The sequence below is a fragment of the Perkinsus marinus genome, assembly GCF_000006405.1.
Source record: "Perkinsus marinus ATCC 50983 genomic scaffold scf_1104296951054, whole genome shotgun sequence".
Lineage (NCBI taxonomy): Eukaryota > Perkinsozoa > Perkinsida > Perkinsidae > Perkinsus > Perkinsus marinus.
The window spans coordinates 238,281-260,746 of NW_003209437.1; the positions used below are offsets into that span (position 1 = coordinate 238,281).

Below are 22,466 nucleotides of genomic sequence, written 5' to 3' on the forward strand. Positions count from 1 at the left end.
GAACTTGTCTATGGACGTATGTGGAAGCATTGAAGTTGACCATCAACTCCGCCGACAACAACGCTCAAATCGTCTTCTCCCACAGCACGAACCGCGGAAGGTTTCCAGCCCAGGTCAACATGCTGTAGAACCCTAGGTGTTTGCCCGACTAGAGATGACAGTGCGAGGCGTCCATCAGAGCCAACAGACGCTACGTGGCGGCCGCGCAGGCAGGTCAAATCGGCTATGGACTGACTATGAGCGGGTATCTGAGCGGCAATGGATGCTTAGGAGCAGCGATACATCCTCGAACGAAACTGACCAACAAACGCTGGTTAATGACCGTACCCTGAGTATGCTCGTTTTGAAATCCTTCAAGTTGATCGAGTCACCTCGAAACCTCATCAGACACAGGGAGCCGTTACCAGTGCCGACCACGGCCGAGTCGTTCGCAAATGGATCGAATTCGATGCAGTTCACAAAGGGAGGATTGAATGCCAAAGGCAACGCAGAGTTTTCATCCTGAATCGAGAGATGTGTTGGTCAGAACGCCCGAATCTCAATTACTCACTTTAACTGCTTTACTGACGTCTAATATACCGCGCGCTCGGTAGTTCTCCTTCTCCAAGGCGAAACGCCGCACAGTGCAGTCGAAACCTCCCACCAGAACGTCAATGGTGGTATTCGGATTGGAAAGGGAAGTGCGCGCTGTGACACAGGAACAAACCTAAAACATCCAAGCAATAGAGCATAGCTATCAGGGCCGGAAGCAAGGTGACCTTTTCGGTCTATGCGTTACCTGCTCCTCCTCGTTGATGCGTATTGGCTCCCTGCATTTCGTGAGCGTGCTGCCGTCCAGGAAGACCAATTCGCCTTCGTCAGTCGGGACCAGCAGTTGACTACCGTTCGGTGATAGGGAGAAGTTATTAACCTCGTTTGTCTGAAAATACAATGTGCATGTTACACGCTGTTGGCCGCGTCGAGCTCACCTGGTTCTGCGGAACGTACGCCGCTGCTAGTAAGCCATTGCGGGCATCGTATTTGAGAATGTTAGACTCCGCGCCAACATAAACAGAATTCGCCGATGCCACGCAGTTTCCCACGAGTTCACCAGCAGCGGGCAACGTTATACTACTCTGAACGAAGAGACATGTGCAGCTCAATACTAGCACGAAGTCTACGAAGGACGACCACACTGGAGGACATGTTTACAGTGACGCTGGTCCGAAAAGCGACTCCAATAGACTTCAGCGAATGACTCCCCGTACTCACTTCGACAACATTTGAACGAACGTCAATGGCCATGAGGCACTTGTCTTCTCTCGCTGTCCAGATCACATTCGGCGATCCAGGCTGGGATGCCAGCGCTGTGACAGCGCATTCTTTGCTAACGTCCCCTGTCATCAATACTGTACTCGCTTGCAAAGATTCGTGACGCGCCATAGGGAACAGTGATGGACTGATATTCCGAAAGAGATAGTCTCTATATTGAGTCCAGCGGATCGCTGCGCCTCATAACGCACTCGACAAGTACAGATGCACAACCTTGCTTAGCATACCCTGTGCTAGACAAATTCAGAGTCGCCCCATTTTTTTAGAGTACAACGTATTCGAAATGCCGGTTCCCGTTATCCCAACTCGGAATCCTCGTATTGGGATGAATACGCTATTATATGAGCAATTATCAGCTCCCGAGTTCAGAATCATACTGGATGGATGGACATCATGCGCAAAGAAGTGATTGTAGTCGGTATGTCGCGAAATCAGTATCTTGAAAAGACAAGTAAACCCTATGTAAACTAGCTCGTGAGCCAAGGCGCAAGGCGCACGCGCTGAGCCATCTGAGACGGTTAGCAACGGAGTTAACTTCCATACGTCAATACACGAACTCGTAGGCCTCGGATAGGGATGCGCCATGACCAAGTCAGATATAACTCCTGCTACCAATAGCGCTATGGTAACCACCCGGCCAAGAATGCTCACACCGCTCGTATGACCTTCGACTCAACTACTCTCCCGCCGCTTCTCTATCGTGACACAGCGGAGAAGACGCACAAGTGGTTGTGCTCACGATACCAATACCTTTTGATTACCATACAGATCCTGAAATGCGACTTAGAAGTAGCAGGTCAACCATACACTTTGAAAGCTTGTAGCTAGAAGGTATCCGCGAACCATATCGGGCTGCTTCACTCCAGCCTTTCCTTGATGTATCCCAGTCTAACTGCTCGGATCGACTCAGCTCAGGAGAGAATTCCGTAGCTGTCCGGTTCTCTCTGCTCCTGGCGGCCTTTCGTGGGTTCTTTTGGGAATCCGGTCAATCGCCAGAAATCACCTCATTCTGTAACAGCCACGAAGTTCGACTCACTCTCGACAGAATCATCGGCCTCGCTATGTTTCAGACCGTGCAGTTGCTGATGATCTGCTGGAACCTCCCCGGGCAGCTCCACCGCCATTAGCTATCATAGAGAAAGGAAAGATCCTTCACGTATCCACAGGTGTCGTTCAGCCCGGGATCACGAGGGAGACCGAATGAACTGACGCTGGGGGTCTTCCAGCAACTTCACTTACTCCACTACTCCAACTCCGATCATATGTAAACTCAACAGGCATGGCATCGATACTGTGCATGAATAATGAATATGTTGAATACTCGGGTATCACGACCAAACTCGCTAGAAAGTTCATCCCCTAAAAGTGCATGTATAAGATAAAAATAATTGCATTCACGGAGTACTGAAGGATACAATGTGAACCAAAACAGTGCCGCTGTGGACACTGTGGTGTTGAGGCATAATTAGCTCATTGGCTATGGCCTTCTTTTCGAATGAACACAGACAATAATGTCATCCTTTAGAAAGAATTCGATCTATTCTATCTGATCCATTTTAAAATGGATCAGTCAATTTCGATAGACAAAAAAAACTTCAAGCGAAGGCATGCCACTTGTCTTCAATTGGTTGTTCGTTACTGAAGTCATCATCTCCAGTCTCAGGTAGGAATATGGCTAGGCGAATACGCTCAGGTGTCACAGGGCAGACAAGTTCGAAATGTTTTCGATTCCCCCGTGAGGCGTAGATGGCCTCCTTGATAGCATAATATACCTGAGGATCGTTCACAGATCGACACAGCAAGACACGCCGTTGCGAGTTCTGGACTCTCCTTCACTTACACTAGCGGCTCCGAATAGTGGAGGCTCTCCCACCCCCTTGCTTGCCCGAATAGTAGGACCGCTAGTCCTGTCGTACAGTGTGACACGAAAATCACAAGGAATATCGTCGAACGAGGGGATTTTATACATCCCAGGTCCCTATAGAACGGATGTTGAAGAAATAGACATCGCCGTCAGTCGGTTTACACGAGTGACCAAGCGACCTTGGTGATCATAGATTGGCTCCTCCATACAAAAAAGGCCGTAGCCCTGTACGAATGCACCCTCGATCTGCCCGATATCGATAGCAGGATTGAGAGACTTCCCGACATCATGTAGTATGTCCACGCGTAACTGGAGACGCAAGACTTTCGGTGGATCCAGCCTGCGAACGCGTACAACTCGCGCCTCTCCGGTGAGCAGATCGACTTCAACTTCCGAAGCAGCAGCTCCGTAGGCATAGTAATAAAACGGGCACGAGTTGAATGTATTGACCTGGATGCTCCCTGTCCAGCGAGGTTATAATAGATCAATAAATTCACCTCTTTTTTAGACCAGTCAGCTCCGGTTATCTCGGGGGTCCTATAATATCCTACAGCACTAAGACATATACGGTCGAACCTGGGCATGGTTTGGAGCGAACATGCGCAGACGCTCGATAATGACAATTTTCTTACCATGCTTTTGTTGCTGCATTCGCTAGTCTTGTCTGGGGGTCCACAATAGAGGAGTCGATGTACTCCTGAAATCCCGGAATCCATCTCAAATGCCGCTCCATAGTGCACGCGATGCTCACCTCGATAGCCTTCTTGAGTTGTCTGCAAGCATCGACTGCGGCGTTCGCATTTAGATCGGTCCCGACAGAGCCAGCAGTAGCCACTCCGTTCGCGACCCTGCTAGTATTTGCCTCAGAGATGTGAACTGCTTCAACAGGAATGTCCAACTCGCTGGCTACAACCTGCACAAGCGCATCGCGACAGACGCTCCCATTTCAAACGCCTCACCTGAGATATCTTAGTATTGAGACCTTGCCCCATCTCTACTCCGACATGACACACTTGTACTGATCCATCTTGTTGCAAACTAATGAGTGATGTGGCTTGGTTCAAGTGTAAGCTGGCGAACGATACCCCGTACCTGGCAACTATGATAACTCTGGGAAACACGCCGATGCGTATGATACCGTGTTGGGACTGCAGCGATGCCCCGCTTCACATACTGATTACGGCTGTTGAATTCGGCGACATCAGTACGCCGTTTATGGAATTCCGAATCCATCATAAGCTTGGTCCACATATCCTCCGATGGGACCTGTCCAGCACGCTAGTCCCGGCGACCGAGCGGGCTTACATGGAAAAGCAGTCCCTTCTCAGCTCACCTCGTTCCCCAGGTAGTGATTATAGTGAGTCAGGCTCCTCTCGCCATCAGGACCATGGGCCCAGTTGGCCTCTTCTAACTCTTCCCGTGTGATTCCCAGTTCGCAGGCAGCATGCCCGTACATCGCCTGAACACTAACAGTGAACCGAATGAAACGTGCGCGGGAAGCTCTACTTCAGCAACCGCTTGACCTTGAGGCCCACCGAAGCCGCGGAAGGCAGTATTGCTCTCAATATTGGTCTTCGCTACGCGACCTGATAAAGAAACGACCAGTGGACACAGATCTGCGGAATCTGAATGCCTACCAGTGACTCGAACGTTGCGCACAAAACATGCATTCGTCATGTGCATCATCCCTCTGTCAAGCACACACTCCGATAAATCAAGCGAATATCCCCCATTTGCCTACGGAAGAAGCACATTGTTCCGAAGTGATACCCCGGCGAATTGACCTACATATAGATCAACATCAGCGGCAATCAGCGCTTTGTCCGCCCGCCGGACAGCAATTGTGTAGTCTGCCAGGAAAGAATGCCTCTTGCCGCTGGTGGACATGTCGACATCACGATTCATTTGAAACCTACACAGAGAACCTATCTTTACCAGGGAACTCTCCAGTCATTCACAGTCTTCACCTAGCAGGTCTATTGAATTTCACAGCAGCTAGAGCTGCATAGGGAGCCAGGATGCAAGCGCGGGTCTCTTTCCCTCCAAAGCCGCCACCTAGATGGGAAACGCACGAGATGCTCGGCTGCTATGTAGCAGTACTACCAATTCTCTTGGTACGAACAACAACCCTATTGAAGGGTATGCCCAAGACTTCAGCGATGTTCATTTGTGTCTCATGCGGATTTTGCGTGGCTGAAAATACTTCAATCTCCGTTCCTCCATCAGCAGGAACAGCACGAGCGCCCTGGAGAGACTGGTACAACGCGCCGAGATATGCAATGAGGATGCACTTGAGTCTCAAAGTAGAAGTGTTCTTGGCCGGCCATTTTGAATCGACCGCTGACGACAGCGTACTCGTCGGGTCGAGATCGACAGAATTCGATAACTTCTTCAATATTCGATCCCAAATCCAGATCCAGGACTGTGTGGATGCATGCATAGTCTCCACCACCTAACTCACGAAGCAGTTACCCAAGGGGGATGACCGATGAGTAAGTACTACGTACCCACGAACTTGAGTTGATGAAAGCTCCGTTCGCGAATAGCATCTTCGATACTGACAATCGGTGACGGACGGTCTTCCGAGTAGGTCACCTGATAACACAGGAAATGACACGACTCGCATGATACGGTCCTGAGCCGGTTTGTCAAGCGATTTGCATCCTGTACCTGGACAGCTGCAGCGGCAACACGAGCGGCGTATCGATCGGTCGCCACGACTACTGCCAGAATCTAAGCGAGGAATGACAGCTCGGGAAGGATTAATACAGGATCTCACTTGGCCACAATGTGATACGTTGGAGCCAGCATCGGAAACAGCGAAGAGAGGTTCGTCGTGGACGATTGCGCCGAGCGAGCGGACACCATTACAGTCTTTGTGAGTAACCTGAGCACAGCGCTACCCGGAAGCATAAAGAGTCCGGGTCAGTACCTCGCCAATGAACCCCTTAACTTCGTGGCACGCAGAGAAATCCATCGAGATAACCGAGCCAGTAGATTGCGTAGAAAGTACAAAGTCGAGAAAGAGCTCATTCTGGCTACAGGCGATATCGTCGAAATAGTCGGCGCACCCACGGACCTGAGTACCGCGAGAATTCTTGACATGCGTGATGAGATAGCTATGCCTGTTTGTCTGCTGCACCATGATTCACTGGTTTGCCCACTGGATCGAGACGGTCCCCCAAAGGTGTGTAGTACTGAAGTCCACGCTTGTGGACGGGTACGAACCCATATCTAAATCCTCAGCAGTACCCGAGCCACGAAGTAGCACTACATACTCCGTCGAGCCAGCAGGTAGTCCCATGCAGAACTTGTATAGGAGAGACCGAGCCACAGCCATGCGATACTTAGTCATCCCTAATGCGGGGAGAACCACTTCTCAAGACACTCCGACTCGGTCGATGCGCTCACCTCCGGGGGTCGCCGGAGCCAAAGTGAATTCGCTGCTGGCAGTTTCCATGATTCTCCGAGTTGTTTCGATACAGCCAACACGATGTCCAATCAATGATCTCTCGGTTCGGTATCCACGAATCTAACGGAGATTTATTTCTCCTCTAGAGAAATCCTAATAGGTAGCCTTACGGTCGTAGGGGCCATACCACCGAGAGCTACGCGAGCTTCGGAAATTACACCTTCTACCAAACGAGCTGCAATGGCAACATTCACGATGGCGAGGTCGTCTTGACGGCGACGCGACTGCTTGAAGACTCGGAAACTGAAAACAAGCCGATCAGGAATCCTGACTCAGAATCGTCAACAGCCCTACCTGTCGTAGCGGAGCGGGACCGTGACACTGACCAAAACTTCCGTATCTTTCAGATCAACTTTACGATATGAGAGAAAAAAATCATCCGCGGCAACCTAACGGGCATACGTGCCATGCCTTGCGAGGGCAAAAAAGGATTCACATCTCTGTATTTGACTTCACCGGACTCCAGCATCGCTATCCGAAAAGTAGCTCCAGCAGCTACCCATATAACGTTAAGATCTGACAAGGGCACTCAGCCACTGTTTCCCTAGCTGCGGCCTACCAGAGATCGGGCTGGCTGTAACTATATTGCCTCCCAGCGTGGCGAGGTTACGCACATGCTCAGATGCGAAAAGGCGAAGCATAGCAACCACCCCTCGGAGGCTGACCCAAGACGACCAGAATACAATCGTGGTAGCATCCCGGATCAAAATTGTCATTCCGATACCTACACGTCGGATCCGCAGTATTCCACCTCTTGGATGAGCTCCTTCAAAGTGGTTAACGACACGGCAGACCCGATAGTAGCATGATCGCCGTTTCGCTCGAGCTTCACCGAGTTCATATCGCCCTTGACCTGCGATCTCGACCGTCAAATTTCACTTTCCGGAATTCTCGTTTACCCTGGAAGTTGATATCAATGCCATAGGATAAGCATGATCGTTTCGAAAAAATTTGTCGATTCTTCGCTCAGAATGACCGGCAGCAAGCCTGAGAACACGACTTGCTTGCTATTCAGGTTAGGTACCTCCACTCCAGAGGGTGATGACATTGCTTTCAACTTGCCTGTAGTTTCCAACGTATGTGATGATAGTCAAGATCTCAAGCAGAGAAGTGGGCCGATAGTAATCACAGGAGTGCCCGAGGTGATATCCGCGCAGGATAATCGATCGATTAGGGTTGCCGGGAAGCCCTTTGTCTTTGGCGATCCCCTCCGAATGCTCGTCGAACTGAGGAGTCTGGTCCCTGGTAGTAGTAGTATTCAGGGAGATTCCACTCCAGCGTGAGTCGTCGTGAAAGGGGTTCACAGCCTAAGTAGACAATATTGACATTCCAGGAACAAGTCCTATTCTCTGGAGGCGGTCTGGCTCCCAATTCACCCTATGCGTATCTTCCGCGTCTCCCTGCGAAGATTCGACCAAGTTGTACACGCCCTGTAGGATGGGTCGGTAGCCAGTACAGCGACAGAGGTTTCCATCGAGAGATTCTTCGATATCTCGAACCTAACAGGTTTCCAAACCTTGACTCAGTAGCCTGTGTAACTGCCAAGGTTCACTTGTCTCTTCCCATCCACCCATTTCGCGTAAATGCTCATGACCATTCCAGGTGTACAGTAGCCACACTGGGAGCCATGCGCCTCAACCAGACTTCTCTGGATTGGGTGCAACATAGTGGTTGCTGGCCCTGCCGAGAAAGTACTCCGTATGACGGCTTCCAAGGTAGCATAGCGAGCGAGGCCTACCATATCTTGTCGAGTTACATGTGCCGGTCCTTGTACTGCTATCACTCGCGTCACACTTGGGCTCGCAATCATCGCCCTGCAAGATCACATTCGCTCACCACTGCATGGATAGTCTCATCGACTCACTTTGACACCCTCGATCGTAGTTACTTCACACCCGGACATATCGCAGACGGACACTAGGCACGAGTTCACAGATCGATGCACGGCCTACAAAATGCCGAGAATTGGTATCCGTAAGGAGTCGAGAACTCCGACCTTGCCAGTAACGATGTCGGTAGTGAACACAGACACCGTGCAGGCACCGCACCCCCCTTCCCCACAGACCAACTTGGCACCACACAGTCCAGATGCCCTCAGCCACTCCAATAGAGTGCACTCCGGGTCAATATTCTGCACGTGGACAGGCCTGAACAATATAGGGTGAGCAGTTGTTTTGATGCTCTGACGCATAACATTGGGTGCTCCTGAAGAGTCGTCAGACATATGCTTGCTTACGTCCCATTGACGGTAAATCGAAGCTCCTTGATGGCCCGGTCTTCATAATATTTGATCAGCTTCTCTGCATCGCCACTCTTGGTGTGAGGAGCCGCTCGTTTCATAGTGCAGACCAAAAGATAGCTGATCGCTGAATGAGCTCCATACAGTCACTTTGTACGTATGTATATGCGAGGTGTGTCTGTGTTGCTATGCACGCTATCTGTATCAGTGCGTATGTCTTCAAGTTCCGCATCGTGCGCAGCGCGCATCGTAACACCAGATAGGTGTCACCGCTGCCTCTAATCATGTTAGTACACATAAAACTGTTCCAAGGGTTCGTTAGCAACACCTCAAACTATGCGCAGGAGAGCGTACCAACGGATCACTCAGGAAGGGGGATGGACAACGAGAGAGCGAAGTCCGTAGCCCGCTTCCCCCAGGGCGGGAGAGTGGGCAAGAACGACTACTCCCTCACGGTCGTTAGAAACCTCAGCGCTTGGGCTGACTTCGACCACCGCGTGACGCGGCAGGGTGACCTCGGCAGCTGCACATGCGTGCGAGTCTCCTCCGGACCCCGAGAGTTTTACTTCGTTACACACCTATACCGTCCAATTTTCAACTGAGGATTGATCCTCTTGATCAGTGTGCTGTACTGAAATTGGAACACACTAGCCATTTGGCTCAAGTTCATCGGATTGTCTCAATGCCTAGCGACTCCGGGAACCCTCGACATGCAACAAACATTCGGACTCGCCGACTGGGCCGCATGCACCCTCCAGTTAGTTGAAGGGCGAGCGAGTATATAGTGACCTCTACAGAATCGTTTGGTTCAAAACACGGATGTCCGCATTGTGGAGTCCGCTGCGAAAATTAGCACACTATGCTCGAAAGTCAAGAGTAGACAAGCTTATCGTATGCTGCATATGCTATACCGTAGCCTATAGGCTGGACAGAGCGCCTCTCACAAAACCCTATCAAATTCGAAGAACAACTCTATAGCGTAACTGAGCTCCTACAGTTGTCTCATGTACTGCAGAGAAAGCAACCTCGACCTCAACAAACAACGCTGGACACGATGACCACCTATCCATGATTACTACAACGCGATCAACCGTGCTAATATCATACTAACCTGCCTCAGTGCCACACAGAAAATCGGCGCAGTCAACCCTTCTCAACGACACTCAAAGAATCAGATAAAGTGAAGCGAGAAATACGGTTTTCGACGAAGTTAGAGATGCAGGTATAACAATGATCCTTAGCACCAGTGGGAGAAGAATCTGGCAGCACCGAGTGAATCAAGTATAACATCACGATTCGGTACAAAAAAAGTTCACTCTCTTCGTTACTATTTCTCTGCTAAGTTTCCTTATTTCTCTGCTACCTTAGAAAGGAACGTAGGAACGAAGAGAAGTCCATCGCTCTTTCGCTGCTTCACTACCTTTCTCACCACCAAACTTCACCATGCAATCTTCTCCAACTGTAGCAGCATTCAACCTCATCGTCACCCTCGAGTTCTTAACAGCATCGGGCCTGTGTCTCCCATAGTCTTCGAAAGCATCCTCCTAGTCCGTTCCGCCCAGTTCGGGAGCTAGCAGTGTAAGCATAGTCGGCTTATGATCAGCACAACTGCGATAGATGTTAGAGGGCGTGCAACTGGTGCCACAAGTTTCCAAACAGAGACGTGAAGGTTGTGTACTCGCTGGTCTTGATTGGATTAGACCAGACCTAAACACACTTACTGCACGATTGGACACATTCGCCCCACATATAAGCTATGACGTTTCATCCTCTCGCCTGTGACGCAGCTACTGCTGAAGGACTCGCCGCCATACCGGGTGATTCAACTCATGAGCTGCTCACAAGGATGGCGAACCAAACTACTGAAAAATCACTTTTGGTGGTGCCAATCAACACGACATATCGAGAAATCAGATCAATCCCACGTAACGGTATAGAAAAGCTTTCCTCCAGTCAGCAGCGCATCCCAACGACGGACAGGTGCTATTTAATCACAAAATCTCATTACTCTTGCTCAAGTCCGGGGTCCTTCGACTGATCAGGACCGTTAGCCACGTCATCATTACCCTCATATTCTTCATCCTCGTCCTCATAAATAGTATCAAAGATAAAGCTTTTTGTAGAACTAGCAGCTTGATGACTCGAATGACAACTCCGACCAAATGTCGAACTGCCTTCATTCAAGGAGCCCAGTAACTCACCTCGCGGTCGCTCGCATAATATACACGTATCGACATTGTCAAAGTTAACACAGCGACACTCAGGGCATTCCCATTGACCCGAGATGCCACTGAGGAAGTTGCTGACGTTGCCTTGCTTCGGCGAACCTGGCTCTGATCGGTTATCCCGGAGCCGGAGTCCGATCAAATGCTGTTGACCAGCTTGCAACCACAACGAATATTTGGAAGTCATATAAACATCAGCGTCGAAGTTCCGACAGCCTTCCTCAGCTGCCGTACGAAAAGTCGCATGAAACAGTGTAGTTGATCTCGATGCCCTCGACTTAGCCGCATACGCTTCGAACCGTTCGCGTTCACTCTCATCCTCCACAAAGTCCAGCAGAGATTTACCACACATCGGCGTCAAGAAGACATAGTCCAGCCGCGGATCGGAATCCCCGACAACCCGCAGATCGTTGTCCACCCAGATAGTAGCATCGAAACTCGCCCGTAGCAAGTCATGCATGTGGGATTTATAACTATCAGCCTCCCGTTCCGCCACAATTCTAGCAATGGTCTCAAGATGGACCGGAGTGAGGACTGCCAAGACAATAGCACAACTACACCAGTACGCCGATATGTACTCCTGATGTATGGTGTCGAGCTCAGCGATCTGTGCTATAGACACCATAGATATTATGGCGTTCTTGACGATACACAATACGATGGTTACCCAATAGGAGTAGCTAGTGAACCCTGTAACGAGGAAAAGGAATATGTTACTACAGAATCCATAGGGACTACTCAAGAGCGATACAGTATGACACAAATAAACTAGCTGTATAACGTGTAGACCAACTCCAAAGAGAACAAGCTCCTGTGCTGATAAGGCCGAGTCTCCTGGCTTCTTCGGCTTCTTGCCTATGTACGGGGCGAGCCAACCATCGAGGACAGGCCGGACGAAAACCAGTACAAACACGCTGTTATCGCAATTCGCAAACCAGTAGAGGACGATCAAGAAGGGAGGCAAGAGCCAGCTAAGGGCTCTGTACAATATTACAGCCCTCCGCTCACAGGTCGATCGTAGTTCTGATGCTATGTGCTCCAGGGCTTCAGGCACCAAAGGGATGTCCCTCTCGATGAACGGCATCACCCTTTGCAGCGTGTCTATGTGCCATAACGCTGCTCTATCCAGGGTCGAGGACAGATTCATTTATAGACAAACTGCCCGAAGAATAGTTCAAGACAGTGGTCGCCCTCCCATTCCCAGTTGAATCATCGCGCTGCCATCACAGTACACGCAAAGCTAAACACGCGGTTAGACGAAGTTATGCCGTAACAGAGCAATAAAGAGGTGGCGATCCACAAAAATTGTATGCAAATCCTGCTTCGCTCCATCGTTTTTGTGACATTTTTGCGTCTCACACTCTCAAGCTCTCCTCGCACTCTGTGAAGATTCCATTATGTCATCGGGAGCTTAAGGAGGATCTGAAGCACCGCAAGTAGAGGAGGAGCAGTCATGGTATACCGTAACTTATCGGGCTGTTAGGTGCACCTAAAGTGATTCGTAAGGTGCACCTTACGTTTAGGTGGGTAAGGCGGGTTAGGCGCATTTTTTATGAAATCACTTGCCGTTAGGTGCAAGGCACCTAACTAGGCGCACCTAAACGTAGGGTGCACCTTAAGGCGCCTTAAGTCAGAAATCCTTGTGAAATGGACCCCAGGGACCTCTTCTTAAATGCGGGCGTGCGCTACATTCGCTGAGTGGAGCGAAGCTCTGCGACTTCCAGAATGTGCGTTAGCTGTCTGAGAGCGAGGTCGGGGTCGTAAACAGAAGTCATATAAAATAGGTTCCGTCGAGTTTGCTTTAGTTCCGACATTGTGTCGTATCTGTCGCGTGTTTCGGCTTTCTTCTGTGTCACTGCATTGATTCACGAACATCCCTCTTTCAGCGATACCGTATTCCGTGAGATTATTGAATAATGTCATCGTCCGTCCTGGGACAATCGCCCCGCAAACTGAGCCCTGGGCTTAGCTCGCCTTCCGCCACTGAAATGAGGAGGTCGGCCACGGAGCCACCGAGTAGAGCGTCTCGTAAGCATGGCAACAACAATTGTGGTAAGGGAGGGGTACACGGAGGGAGCGACAACAAGAATATGCGGCCCGTGGACCTCAGCAAGCACTTGCTAAAAACGAAGGTATTATTCTTGGGCCGGGCCTATGCCCTCGGGAACCGATTAATTCGGAAACGCATTCAGGTGTGTAGCCTGTTCTTGGAAGGCCGTTGTCATTATGGTTCGAAGTGCTTTTTTGCTCACTCAACGTCGGAGTTGCAGCAGCAGCCGAACTTGAAGAAAACTAGTCTTTGCAGACTTTATAGACAAGGTGATAGTCGTGTCAAGACTACTCCGCTAGCTATTGGTATGTGTGACCTCAGGTAAGTGCACAAAAGGTTCTGCATGCACCTATGCTCATTCGGCCGCGGAACTCCGGGCGACTGAGAAAACCGTTATGTGCATATGGTGGTTGAGTGGGAACTGTAGTCATGGATCTAAATGCCGGTGGGGAATATTTGTTTCTATGACAATGATGAATCTGTTTTTAGTTTCGCGCATGGCGAAGCCGAGTTGAGATCACCGCCAAAGTCGGACTCTACTGTCTCGTCCATTGCAGAGAGTAGTCCGCGCTCCCAAGTGTCATTCGACGGCCGTTTTAAAGATAGTCAAGGCTCAGCTAGCGCTCTGGCAACTCCTTACGACTTTGGCCATGCCGCCACGTTTGACTGTTGTAAGGCTTCTGATCCTGTTGAAGAGGAACTCTGTCAGAGAGACGAGTTCGGGACCTCTCCAGCTAATTTACTGCCCTCTTATTTGACTCGCGATATCATCGAATCTGACCCTGAAGAGGAACTGGCTGAGCTCGAGAGGAATCTCCCTAAATCACCCTTCGAGATGGTTCGTGGTGCGCCGAAGATTGTCACTCCTTCCCTACCAGCTACTGGTACAGAGCTCCCTCGGTGCGTTGCTTGCCATAACACTGTCTCGAATGACGGTGACGTGTTGTGCCAGAAATGTTTGGCTGGCTGCTGTGCTGCTATCACAAGCGGTGATGACAGCAGCTTTTTGATCTCTATGTAGATATTTGTCCATCATGAGTTTCTTTGAATGCCTCGGTGAGCGCGTTCTTCGAGACTCCAACGCGGTTGCGATATCCGTGTTTTTGGTAAGTTTGTCAGTGTTCCCTCCCCACAGAGGCGAACACAACATCTCTTTGTTGATCACTGCTGTTGTTGGTTGTATTCGCGCCAGCCACGATGATCGGTTGATTATGGGTTTTGATTATGATGCTGACGTATCGTCCCGGTTGTCAGGCTAATGCCGGACTAGTATTGCGCGATTACAACTGATCTGGCTGAGAACGTTAGTACGACTGTTCTATCGCAGTCTGCTGATCAGTTGTCCAAGTCTACAAGAGGCCTATACTAATGTACATTTCCATATGTATCATTCGATTAAACCCTCAACGATGCAGCTTACCGGTTATCTCCTACTCGTGTACTAGGTAATCCAGAGGTCACATCAACTCCTCTAAGCCTTCTAGATTTTGCCTGCACGCCTTAGGAAGTTCTTGTTGACTTTTTGATAGTTGAAATAGTGGTCCGAAGCTGCGTTGTATCTCACTCGACTAGAAAATTACGCGTTGCTTTCCGACCCTGGACTCGTGCGTTTTGTCTTCTAGTCGTGGCACTACTAGTATGGTATAGTCTTCTATTAAAGTTTTTCAGCTCTCTAGTTTCGTATCTCGCCTCAGCCGCGCCGGTTTGGCACCTCTTGTATACCTCAACTATTTTCCTGATACGTTATGGATTTGTGAACGCAGCTGAGTGCGAAGCGAGCCGTTATCAGAGCTGAGTTGAAAACCTGCGGGGAGCGTTCATCTTGTCATCTTTGTCTCGTAGCTCTCCGTTTGTCCATTCTCCTGTAAGTCTACTATTTCGTTTGTCACTGAGCGTCGATATTGTTGTATTGTCATTGTTCGTTGGCTGTTGTCGCTAATGATGGCGATCGATGCAGTGATGACTGTGCCCGAGCTTGTCACCCATTTCTGTTTTTCGGGGAGGGTTGCATCTGTCCTACTTCCATCCTCTGCGTGACTCAAATAATGCGAGCAAGATAGAGTACCAGTCGAGCTTGTATGATGATCGGAGTGGTTGGTTCCTCCCAGCTTATCAGTCACTCATGGCGAGCTTCAGAATGGTGTTCCTGATCCAGTCTAGCGATGCTGTCATCGTCCAGTGGTTGCACGCTCGAGTGACTGGTAGAAGCGAATAAGCTAGTCAATCTCCTTCCACATCTAGCTCGAATCGACAGAGCATCGGTGGACATTATCCTGCTGTTTGTTGGCGGCACGGTTGACTCTCTGTGGCGGATAATTCAGGACGTATGCCTTCCGTCCAGTCCGGAGACGATTATTTCCGGGCTCCCGGTCTACGATGACCCAGCTTTCGACGAATGGTGCTCCCGTTAGACTTTGGTGCTATATTCTTGTCTCGATTCTTTCAACGTTGTATGGTGCTGTGTTAAGGTTATTCAATTCGCGGTGGAGATCTTTGTTGGCCTCAGGCGCTGCTACCGGAGAGAAAGTAGAAGACTTCAGCGCGAGCATGCCGATTGATGACATACGTATACCGCTCCATCTTTCAGAGTGTCACACCTGAAAGGACGTCTTCCAAAGACTCGATACGCATTGGGAAGTTGTGCCAGCATCCAAGTGAGTCCCCTCCGGTTAATATCGGCGTCGACTAGATCCGTTGTCGCACAACTTCCGTAATGATTGTGAGCCGTCAAACTTTTCAAGTCTCTAGATAGAATGAGGGTGAAAACTTCGTCGTTGACTTGTTCGCAGTGCTGGCTTGCGAATCTCGGTAACGTTCTCAGTGGAGCAGTAGTTAGCTACCAGAGACGTAGACAGTTGGACGACTTTTCATCTGATGTGTTTGGCCTGCCATGTCTAACTCGCGACAACTATTGAGACATTGTAAGACCTCCACCCTAGCTGATTATAGGATCAGCCTTAGTCTGTGTGCGCATTATTACTTATTACAACTGCGGTCCCGATTTCATTGATTCTTTTGCCTCCCCGTTGGCCCATTACGAGAATGGTGTCAGTCAAGAGGCTCGACTGACACCACCGATTGTTGGTGTCAGTCTCTGCATTCTCGCGGTCAGAGGATTTGAACATGACGGATTACGAAGGCGTGATTGACTTCTCTGTCCCAGTTGCTGACCAGGACTGCCTCATGAGGTGTCGGAATTTTGCTCAATACTCATATATGCTGATGGTAGCTGGCGCCTATTGCTATTCCCTAGGCGTGAATATCGATACATCTTGAGCCCGTCGTGCAGGTTATACAGTACCCACCTGTGCGTATAGATTCCAACTTTTTTTATATCATAATGTTCCTCAAGTCCTGAAGTATCTGTAGGTGGAAAATCATGTGTATTAATTGAATAGTTAGAGAGATATATTAATTTCAAGTAGGAGGGTGGGGAGAGTAGGAAGGATCGGAAAAAAATTAATGTCAAAAATTACCTGTGTCCGGGGGTCGAACCTGGGTATAGATGGGCAGAATCACGTTACGGACCGTTACGGTTCACTTTTACGGTTACGCTTCAAGCCCCGTACCGTAAAATTACGGCGCCGTAACGGGTCTTACGGAGATGCAGAAGGCAAAACGAGGATTGATCATTCATGTCGCCTAAATCTATTCCATGTGAATGCGAATCCGTGGATGAGGCCAGCTTGGCCGTTCCGGGCCAGCCTGCGAGTAAGACGGACGGAATTTGCAAATGAGACGAGTGGCAAATGCGAAACCAAATGTTACTCTCTCATCGGTTCCGTTGAATTCGAGCTACAAAATACGAGTTTAGCAACTATTTGAGCTATCGTAAAGTGCATTACAGCGAATCCCTCTACCACAATTCTGAAAAAGCAGTTCAGCACCAACCGTAAAGTCGTAAGGCATTTCCGTAACCGTAAAGTGCTTACGTTACGCACGCCGTAACGTGAACCGTAAAAAAACGTTACGCTGCCCATCTATAAACCTGGGATCTTCCGCTTGATAGGACATGTACCTAACCAGTTGAGGTAAAATGATCCTTATACGATCCACCTTTGAAACGAGCGAACATGGACCTTTTATCGTCGTAGTTCCACTTCCCCCGATTATTCCACTTCCCCCGATCATCCACTTCCCCCGAAAATTCCACTTTCCCCGATAATTAATTGATTGTAACACCAGATAGGAGGAGTTAAGGAACAACAATAAAACGAGGTGGTTAGATTTGGTACTGTTCACGTACAGACATGAATATATACAAATATAATACAAAACTTACGTTCAAAAATCTGCGTGGATCACGGCACAGTCGCGAGAAAGAAACAACCTAAGTGCTTTCCAGGAGACCTCCATAGTGAGATAAGCCATCGTAAAAAAGACATAGGGGTTCAGTAGTTGAATCCGATTCGACAACGTATGTATGACGCAGCTCCAGGGAGTGCGGTCGTTTACGTTGCAGAACCATTACCTTCCTCCTAAGCACTTTACCGATTGCTTCTATCTCCGCATAACCACCCCGACGTCGTGGCGATCGCATGTCATTGACATACTGTTGCCAACTGGCGTCGAGAGGTAAACCACGCGTTCGGAAGTCTGCTTGCACGTTATCGGCAGCAAGATGATTCCTCCAAGCATCCTCCGTAGGCGGATGATCTTGAAGGTGGTTGCAAACCAATTCACGCAAGACAGAGGGTTTCTTTTCCTGGTCACTATCACGGAGTTGCTTTGGAAGTTTTCCTCGCAACGGACGTAAAGAAACGCAAGCGGCATAGAACAAGCAGTTCCCGTCACCTTTGACGTTCACTAGTTTGAACTGTTTACCCGCATCTGATCACAAGAAGAGGCCAGACTTGTCGATTTCTATCCAGTAGGTCGGAAGATAGGCGGTAGTTCTAGCGGGCATATTGCGGTATTCATGAGAAGGTTGCAATATGCTGGCGCTAAAACCGAAGCCTACATCGTGAAAGACCTGACGTTTCGCAGCGGTACTTGTAGTCAACACTACGTTGGTAATCCAACTTTCTTTGAATTGAGACAAGATGTCTTTCATCGCAGAAGCGTAGGTGTTGAAAGTACCAGGGGCTTTAGCGCCTGCAGGGAGGCAGCCCTTTTTGACCGAGTAAGAAAGTGTTCCAGTCTTGTCCTTCTTACGAGAGAAAGGACGTCTCCAGGCAACTTGCCTGTACAACTGTCGCACTAACTCATCTGTCAAGCGAATACCGCCATAACTGGTGTCCTCGTCAGACGGTTCTAAAAGACGCGCCTGACGATCCGGAATGGGAACACTATCATCGGACACTGCCTCTAATTCCGAACTGCTACCTACAGAACTCCTTAAAGTCCCAAACTCTAACTGTTGACGGTAGAGTTGAGAGAAATACAAGAAAGCCTCTCTCCCTTTATCAAATAAAGGCTGAGCGTGAGGATTGGTCTCGCCAAATAAATTGATCAAATAGGCAGAGTAATAGTGAAGACTTGTCGGCAACTTGGAATTGTTGTCACCGACAGCCAACTTTAGTTTCTCTGCTACAAGTAAAGAATAATCGACCAAATTCAAGTAATCCTCATAATCGACAATCGTAAAAGAAAGGTCGGGATAAGAATCGAGACTAAACTTGTTACGATTTAAAAGCCATTGAATAGCCTGGCTAATCGAAGGAGTAGAACACTGTCGCACGCGAAATCGTAACTCAATACGATAACCTCCTACGTCCTCGGGATTGAGACGGTCAAGACGGGCATAAAGATGCCGGAGGTTATCAAGTAAAGAGCGAAATGAAGCACGGGAAGTAGAGACAGAAAACTTCACCCTGGCATGAGCCTTGATCACATGACGCAACCTCAGATAGAAGGTATGCTCGATGTCGATCAAAGGCATGCCTGCTTCACGATCTTTGAACGAGGTAGCAAATTGTACAGTACCGAAATCTAAACCACCAAGTTTATCCAACACACGAAAATAACGCTTACTCGATAGTGAGTGGCGAAAGAGCCAGATACGATATGTAGAAACTGTTAGCCCGAGATCGTAAATTGTCTCTCCTTCACGAACAGCATCACCAACCGCGTAAGAAGAAATATTATACAATAAAGACGGACGAAGCTTGATCTTCATACCATACATCGCCATATACAAAGACCCATCATGTTGGAGAGAAAAATAACTACAATGTTGCAGAGCATCATAGATCACCCTTGAATCGCAGTTAAAAACCCCGGAGATCACCGAATTTTCGTTCGGATTAGGGAAGATCGTCAGACCGAAGATCTTAGATAATCACAAAACGAGTCTTTCGGGAAGGTATCCTCCACAAATAAACCGCAAGGGGCGGATGCTAAACCAATGAGATGAGAGGGTAGATCTCTAAACCGGTTACGCCTAACATCGAGGGTCCACCACAACATTGAGAAGTGGAGGATCACCTCTGGCCGGACGCGGATAAGAAACGCGTCCAGGTCATATTGGCTATACATGTCTGGCAGCTCTGTGGCCAAGACCGCGCTGCTACTACTATCACTATTACCACCGGTTGATGAACATGCAACATCGGGGATGAGCAAATTCCCTACCGTGGAAGATTCAGCAGTAGTAGTAGCAGGTCGACTAACGGGCGATGGGTTAACGGCAGGAGATGAAGCAGGTGAAAGAGAAGAAGAAGAAGAAAACGAAGAAGGAGAAGAAGAAGAAAACGGAGGAATGTTAGGAATAGAATGTTAGGAAGGGAGAGAAGAACTGGAGGAAAAAGACGAGGCAGGAAGGATGTCAATTGGAGAAGGTAATTCCACCGACGGGCATACAGGGCATAGGGCATACAGAGACTGTTCCACAAAGCAGCCTGTGTCATGTTATGCGTGATCGGATTGCTTATCACTCTATCGTCCAATAGATGTGTTACTATGTAACCTGTATGCTCAATCTGTCCCTTCTTCCAGCTATGGTTAGTGAAAAGTTTCTTTGCTGCTGTTGTATTCAGTCTACCCCTTAAATAGTAACACTCTATTTGGTGTTATAAGTCAATCACAGCGAGGTTTTAGTGCATAAGGGCACAACGGGCGACCATTGTGTAGCCTGATAAATGTGCTGGGATAATAAATATTGTTGCTAAAAATACACCGATTGAAGTCCGTCCACCGCATTCCTTCCTGGCACAATCCTCCATTCATCATATGTTCCCAATATACGGTAAGACTTGGCTACAGTACATGGAGTAATCATTGAGTCGAAGTAAGTGCCCCATTGAGGCTGGAGTGATGTTCCGACGAGATAACTATGTACTTCACCAACGCAATCACACTTCGCGAGGAGGGACTGCATTTCAGCATGCACTTCGATAACGAATCAACTTCTTCAACCTATACAAGTGGTGGTGGGATTTCCTCTCGCACGATTCCGTGGGCCTTTGTTCTGTAAGCTGGATGATAGAACAGCTCTTAGCTGGGCAATTGATATCCTTGAAGTGGGTATATGAGGTTCCTCGAGCTCTTCATCCGCAATATATGATGAGGGTAAGGGACACTCACTGTAGCGCATCGGAACCTGCTCGCTCTCTTTCCCCTCCTGCTGCAGAATAATACTTGCACGCTGACGTAACCCAAGCTCCGTCTTCCTCTGTGCGACCAGCCTCCGACTCTTCGCACAGATTTGCGGCCGAAATGTACATTCTTCGTTTTCTGCAGCCACCGCGGCGTGATGTAGTTTTCCCCTACGCTCTTGAGTCCGATCAGTAAGAGGGATAACAGAATTTCGTGATTTCGCAGAACCCATTGGCCGTATGCTCGTACCCTCAGCTTGAGGGCTGAAAGGCGTATCGCCAAGCGGAATTTTCGGAATAGTCGACACCGATGACAATGACGAACGCCTAGCGGGACGCGTTGTTGCTCCTGCTGCACGGTCTTGACTAACTAGAGGAGTCTGGCCAGTGCTTGAGTCTGAGGAATGAGACACGGAGGGAAAATGGAAACCAGAAAACCAAGGCTCTCACTGTGAGAGTTTCACACAAAAAATCATTTTCGACTGACCTGCAGGTAGATGTCCGGCAACAACGTCTGGTGAAGCAGCGGAGTCTCTTCTCGCCTGTGGAGTGCGCCGCTGCTTAGACCTGAGATAAGCGACCACTCAATCAGTCGGTAGAATAATTTTTCCATCATGATGCTCCTACTCATTCCTGCTAACACTGCTCAATTGAGGGGAGCTGCCTCGAGAGCTCGGCAAAGACAGCCATGGGAGGTTGGGTCTGCCAGATCGACCTCGGAATGAGCCTATCAGGCGGGTCATCAAGATGGACGATCTTGCAGTGATTAGTACGCGGATTTTGCCTCGGACTTGGAGCTGAACCGTCTGATGTTCCGTCAAGATCCAAATCAAAATCAAGCCCGTGTGGAGATCGTGGAGTCCTGCCAAAGCACAGCTGCGGCCACTGCGGAGATACCCTCAGAAGCCGTATGAAACGCGTCTAGTTCGTACGGCTTAGGCATAGACTCCGCCCCGTCCGTCTCAGCTGCGCTTCCCGCATCTGAGCACAGAAGTGTATAGGTATATAGTTACGGGAGGAAAATTGAACCTTCAGCATGTTGCTCATCTTCAGCTGAGCTGTCATCACGGGGCCAGAAGTCGGGGAGAACCATGCCATCCTCGCTACCTCGACCACGTCTACCATACTTCGGGTACGACGCAGACCTGGAATGACAATACTTCATCTTCACTAATGAAAGGATGCGCTCAGCATCACAGCTGTGTCGAGTGCATATCGTCAACTCCTATAGTGTCAATACCGAGACCGATTTATGCGCTACTGGACAGTTTTGAAGCAATAGAGGCTTTTACCCGAGGACCCCGTCATCCCGAGAACCGACCGGCCTAACATCTTTCCCTCAGCTTTCGCTGAACTTTCTCTCTCTATCTCATCTCGGCCGATTATGACAGCTACATCTCTCGGCGAGCAACTATTCTCACCATTTTCAGGATTTCGCTTGGGGGATCGAGCATCTACGAACAAACCCAGGTTTAACAAATCAGGACCTGTCAGATCATCAGATTTTCACCCGAGTATTCCGATCCAGTACGGGAATCCTTCTGCGTGCCTGTAGTCCGTGAGAAGCCGCGCTGGAGGTACTGAGCTGTCACAGTGCCAGTAGATGCTCGGTACGACGCGCGGCGTAACTCGGGTCCACCAGCAACTTCGACCCTAGATGAACTCCGCTACACTCCAGCCTCCCTCTCAGCATCTCACTACCTTCGACCTCGAGCGATCCGACTTTGATCCATCGTGTGATCATTGCTGTTCCGAGAGCAGCAGAAGAAT

At 49.2% G+C, this 22,466-nt stretch overlaps 5 protein-coding genes across 6 annotated transcripts in view; 1 reads left to right on the plus strand and 4 right to left on the minus strand.

The window, feature by feature from the left end:
• The window catches only part of Pmar_PMAR008780 (conserved hypothetical protein), a 6,496-nt gene extending 5,056 nt beyond the window's left edge, over window positions 1–1,440 (minus strand). The window contains exons 1-4 of one of the 2 annotated variants that reach the window (XM_002777799.1): window positions 1,252–1,440; window positions 969–1,115; window positions 779–919; window positions 551–706 (exon numbers count right to left, since the gene is read on the minus strand). In XM_002777799.1, the coding sequence (XP_002777845.1) occupies window positions 551–706; window positions 779–919; window positions 969–1,115; window positions 1,252–1,422 (615 nt within the window). In that variant the 5' untranslated portion in view covers window positions 1,423–1,440. The remainder of the gene's footprint in view (window positions 1–550; window positions 707–778; window positions 920–968; window positions 1,116–1,251) is intronic. The other variant, XM_002777800.1, reaches the window with a different exon arrangement.
• A 1,466-nt stretch (window positions 1,441–2,906) lies between these two features.
• On the minus strand, window positions 2,907–8,987 carry Pmar_PMAR008781 (Aldehyde oxidase, putative; the record flags this gene model as incomplete). The annotated part of the gene is made up of 30 exons (XM_002777801.1): window positions 2,907–3,083; window positions 3,152–3,289; window positions 3,338–3,484; window positions 3,530–3,632; window positions 3,808–4,088; window positions 4,135–4,267; window positions 4,314–4,441; window positions 4,509–4,634; window positions 4,682–4,761; window positions 4,813–4,912; window positions 4,964–5,087; window positions 5,143–5,230; window positions 5,279–5,420; window positions 5,467–5,627; window positions 5,683–5,770; window positions 5,846–5,908; window positions 5,955–6,062; window positions 6,108–6,254; window positions 6,328–6,409; window positions 6,454–6,532; window positions 6,587–6,707; window positions 6,758–6,914; window positions 7,001–7,163; window positions 7,207–7,500; window positions 7,672–7,889; window positions 7,974–8,146; window positions 8,200–8,321; window positions 8,508–8,595; window positions 8,644–8,794; window positions 8,884–8,987. The coding sequence occupies 30 exons, from the start codon at window positions 8,985–8,987 to the stop codon at window positions 2,907–2,909; spliced, it is 4,086 nt and encodes a 1,361-aa protein (XP_002777847.1).
• A 1,810-nt stretch (window positions 8,988–10,797) lies between these two features.
• Pmar_PMAR008782 (hypothetical protein) lies at window positions 10,798–11,736 on the minus strand (the record flags this gene model as incomplete). The annotated part of the gene is made up of 1 exon (XM_002777802.1): window positions 10,798–11,736. One exon carries the CDS (start codon window positions 11,734–11,736, stop codon window positions 10,891–10,893), a length of 846 nt encoding a protein of 281 aa, XP_002777848.1. The 3' UTR covers window positions 10,798–10,890.
• Window positions 11,737–13,008: 1,272 nt separating this feature from the next.
• On the plus strand, window positions 13,009–14,331 carry Pmar_PMAR008783 (UOS5/S1 protein, putative). Its single transcript, XM_002777803.1, has 4 exons — window positions 13,009–13,243; window positions 13,304–13,430; window positions 13,483–13,606; window positions 13,651–14,331. The coding sequence occupies exons 1-4, from the start codon at window positions 13,028–13,030 to the stop codon at window positions 14,180–14,182; spliced, it is 999 nt and encodes a 332-aa protein (XP_002777849.1). The 5' UTR covers window positions 13,009–13,027; the 3' UTR covers window positions 14,183–14,331.
• A 3,664-nt stretch (window positions 14,332–17,995) lies between these two features.
• Pmar_PMAR008784 (hypothetical protein) lies at window positions 17,996–19,042 on the minus strand (the record flags this gene model as incomplete). The annotated part of the gene is made up of 1 exon (XM_002777804.1): window positions 17,996–19,042. One exon carries the CDS (start codon window positions 19,040–19,042, stop codon window positions 17,996–17,998), a length of 1,047 nt encoding a protein of 348 aa, XP_002777850.1.
• Between the last annotated feature and the right edge of the window lie 3,424 nt (window positions 19,043–22,466).

Bases quoted from the DNA above. Each gene is read 5' to 3' on its own strand.
- Pmar_PMAR008783 (XM_002777803.1), top strand. From the start codon at position 13,028: ATGTCATCGTCCGTCCTGGGACAATCGCCCCGCAAACTGAGCCCTGGG. The intron at 13,244-13,303 runs GTATTATTCTTG...AAACGCATTCAG, and splicing joins AGCACTTGCTAAAAACGAAG to GTGTGTAGCCTGTTCTTGGA. The intron at 13,607-13,650 runs GTGGGGAATATT...ATCTGTTTTTAG, and splicing joins AGTCATGGATCTAAATGCCG to TTTCGCGCATGGCGAAGCCG.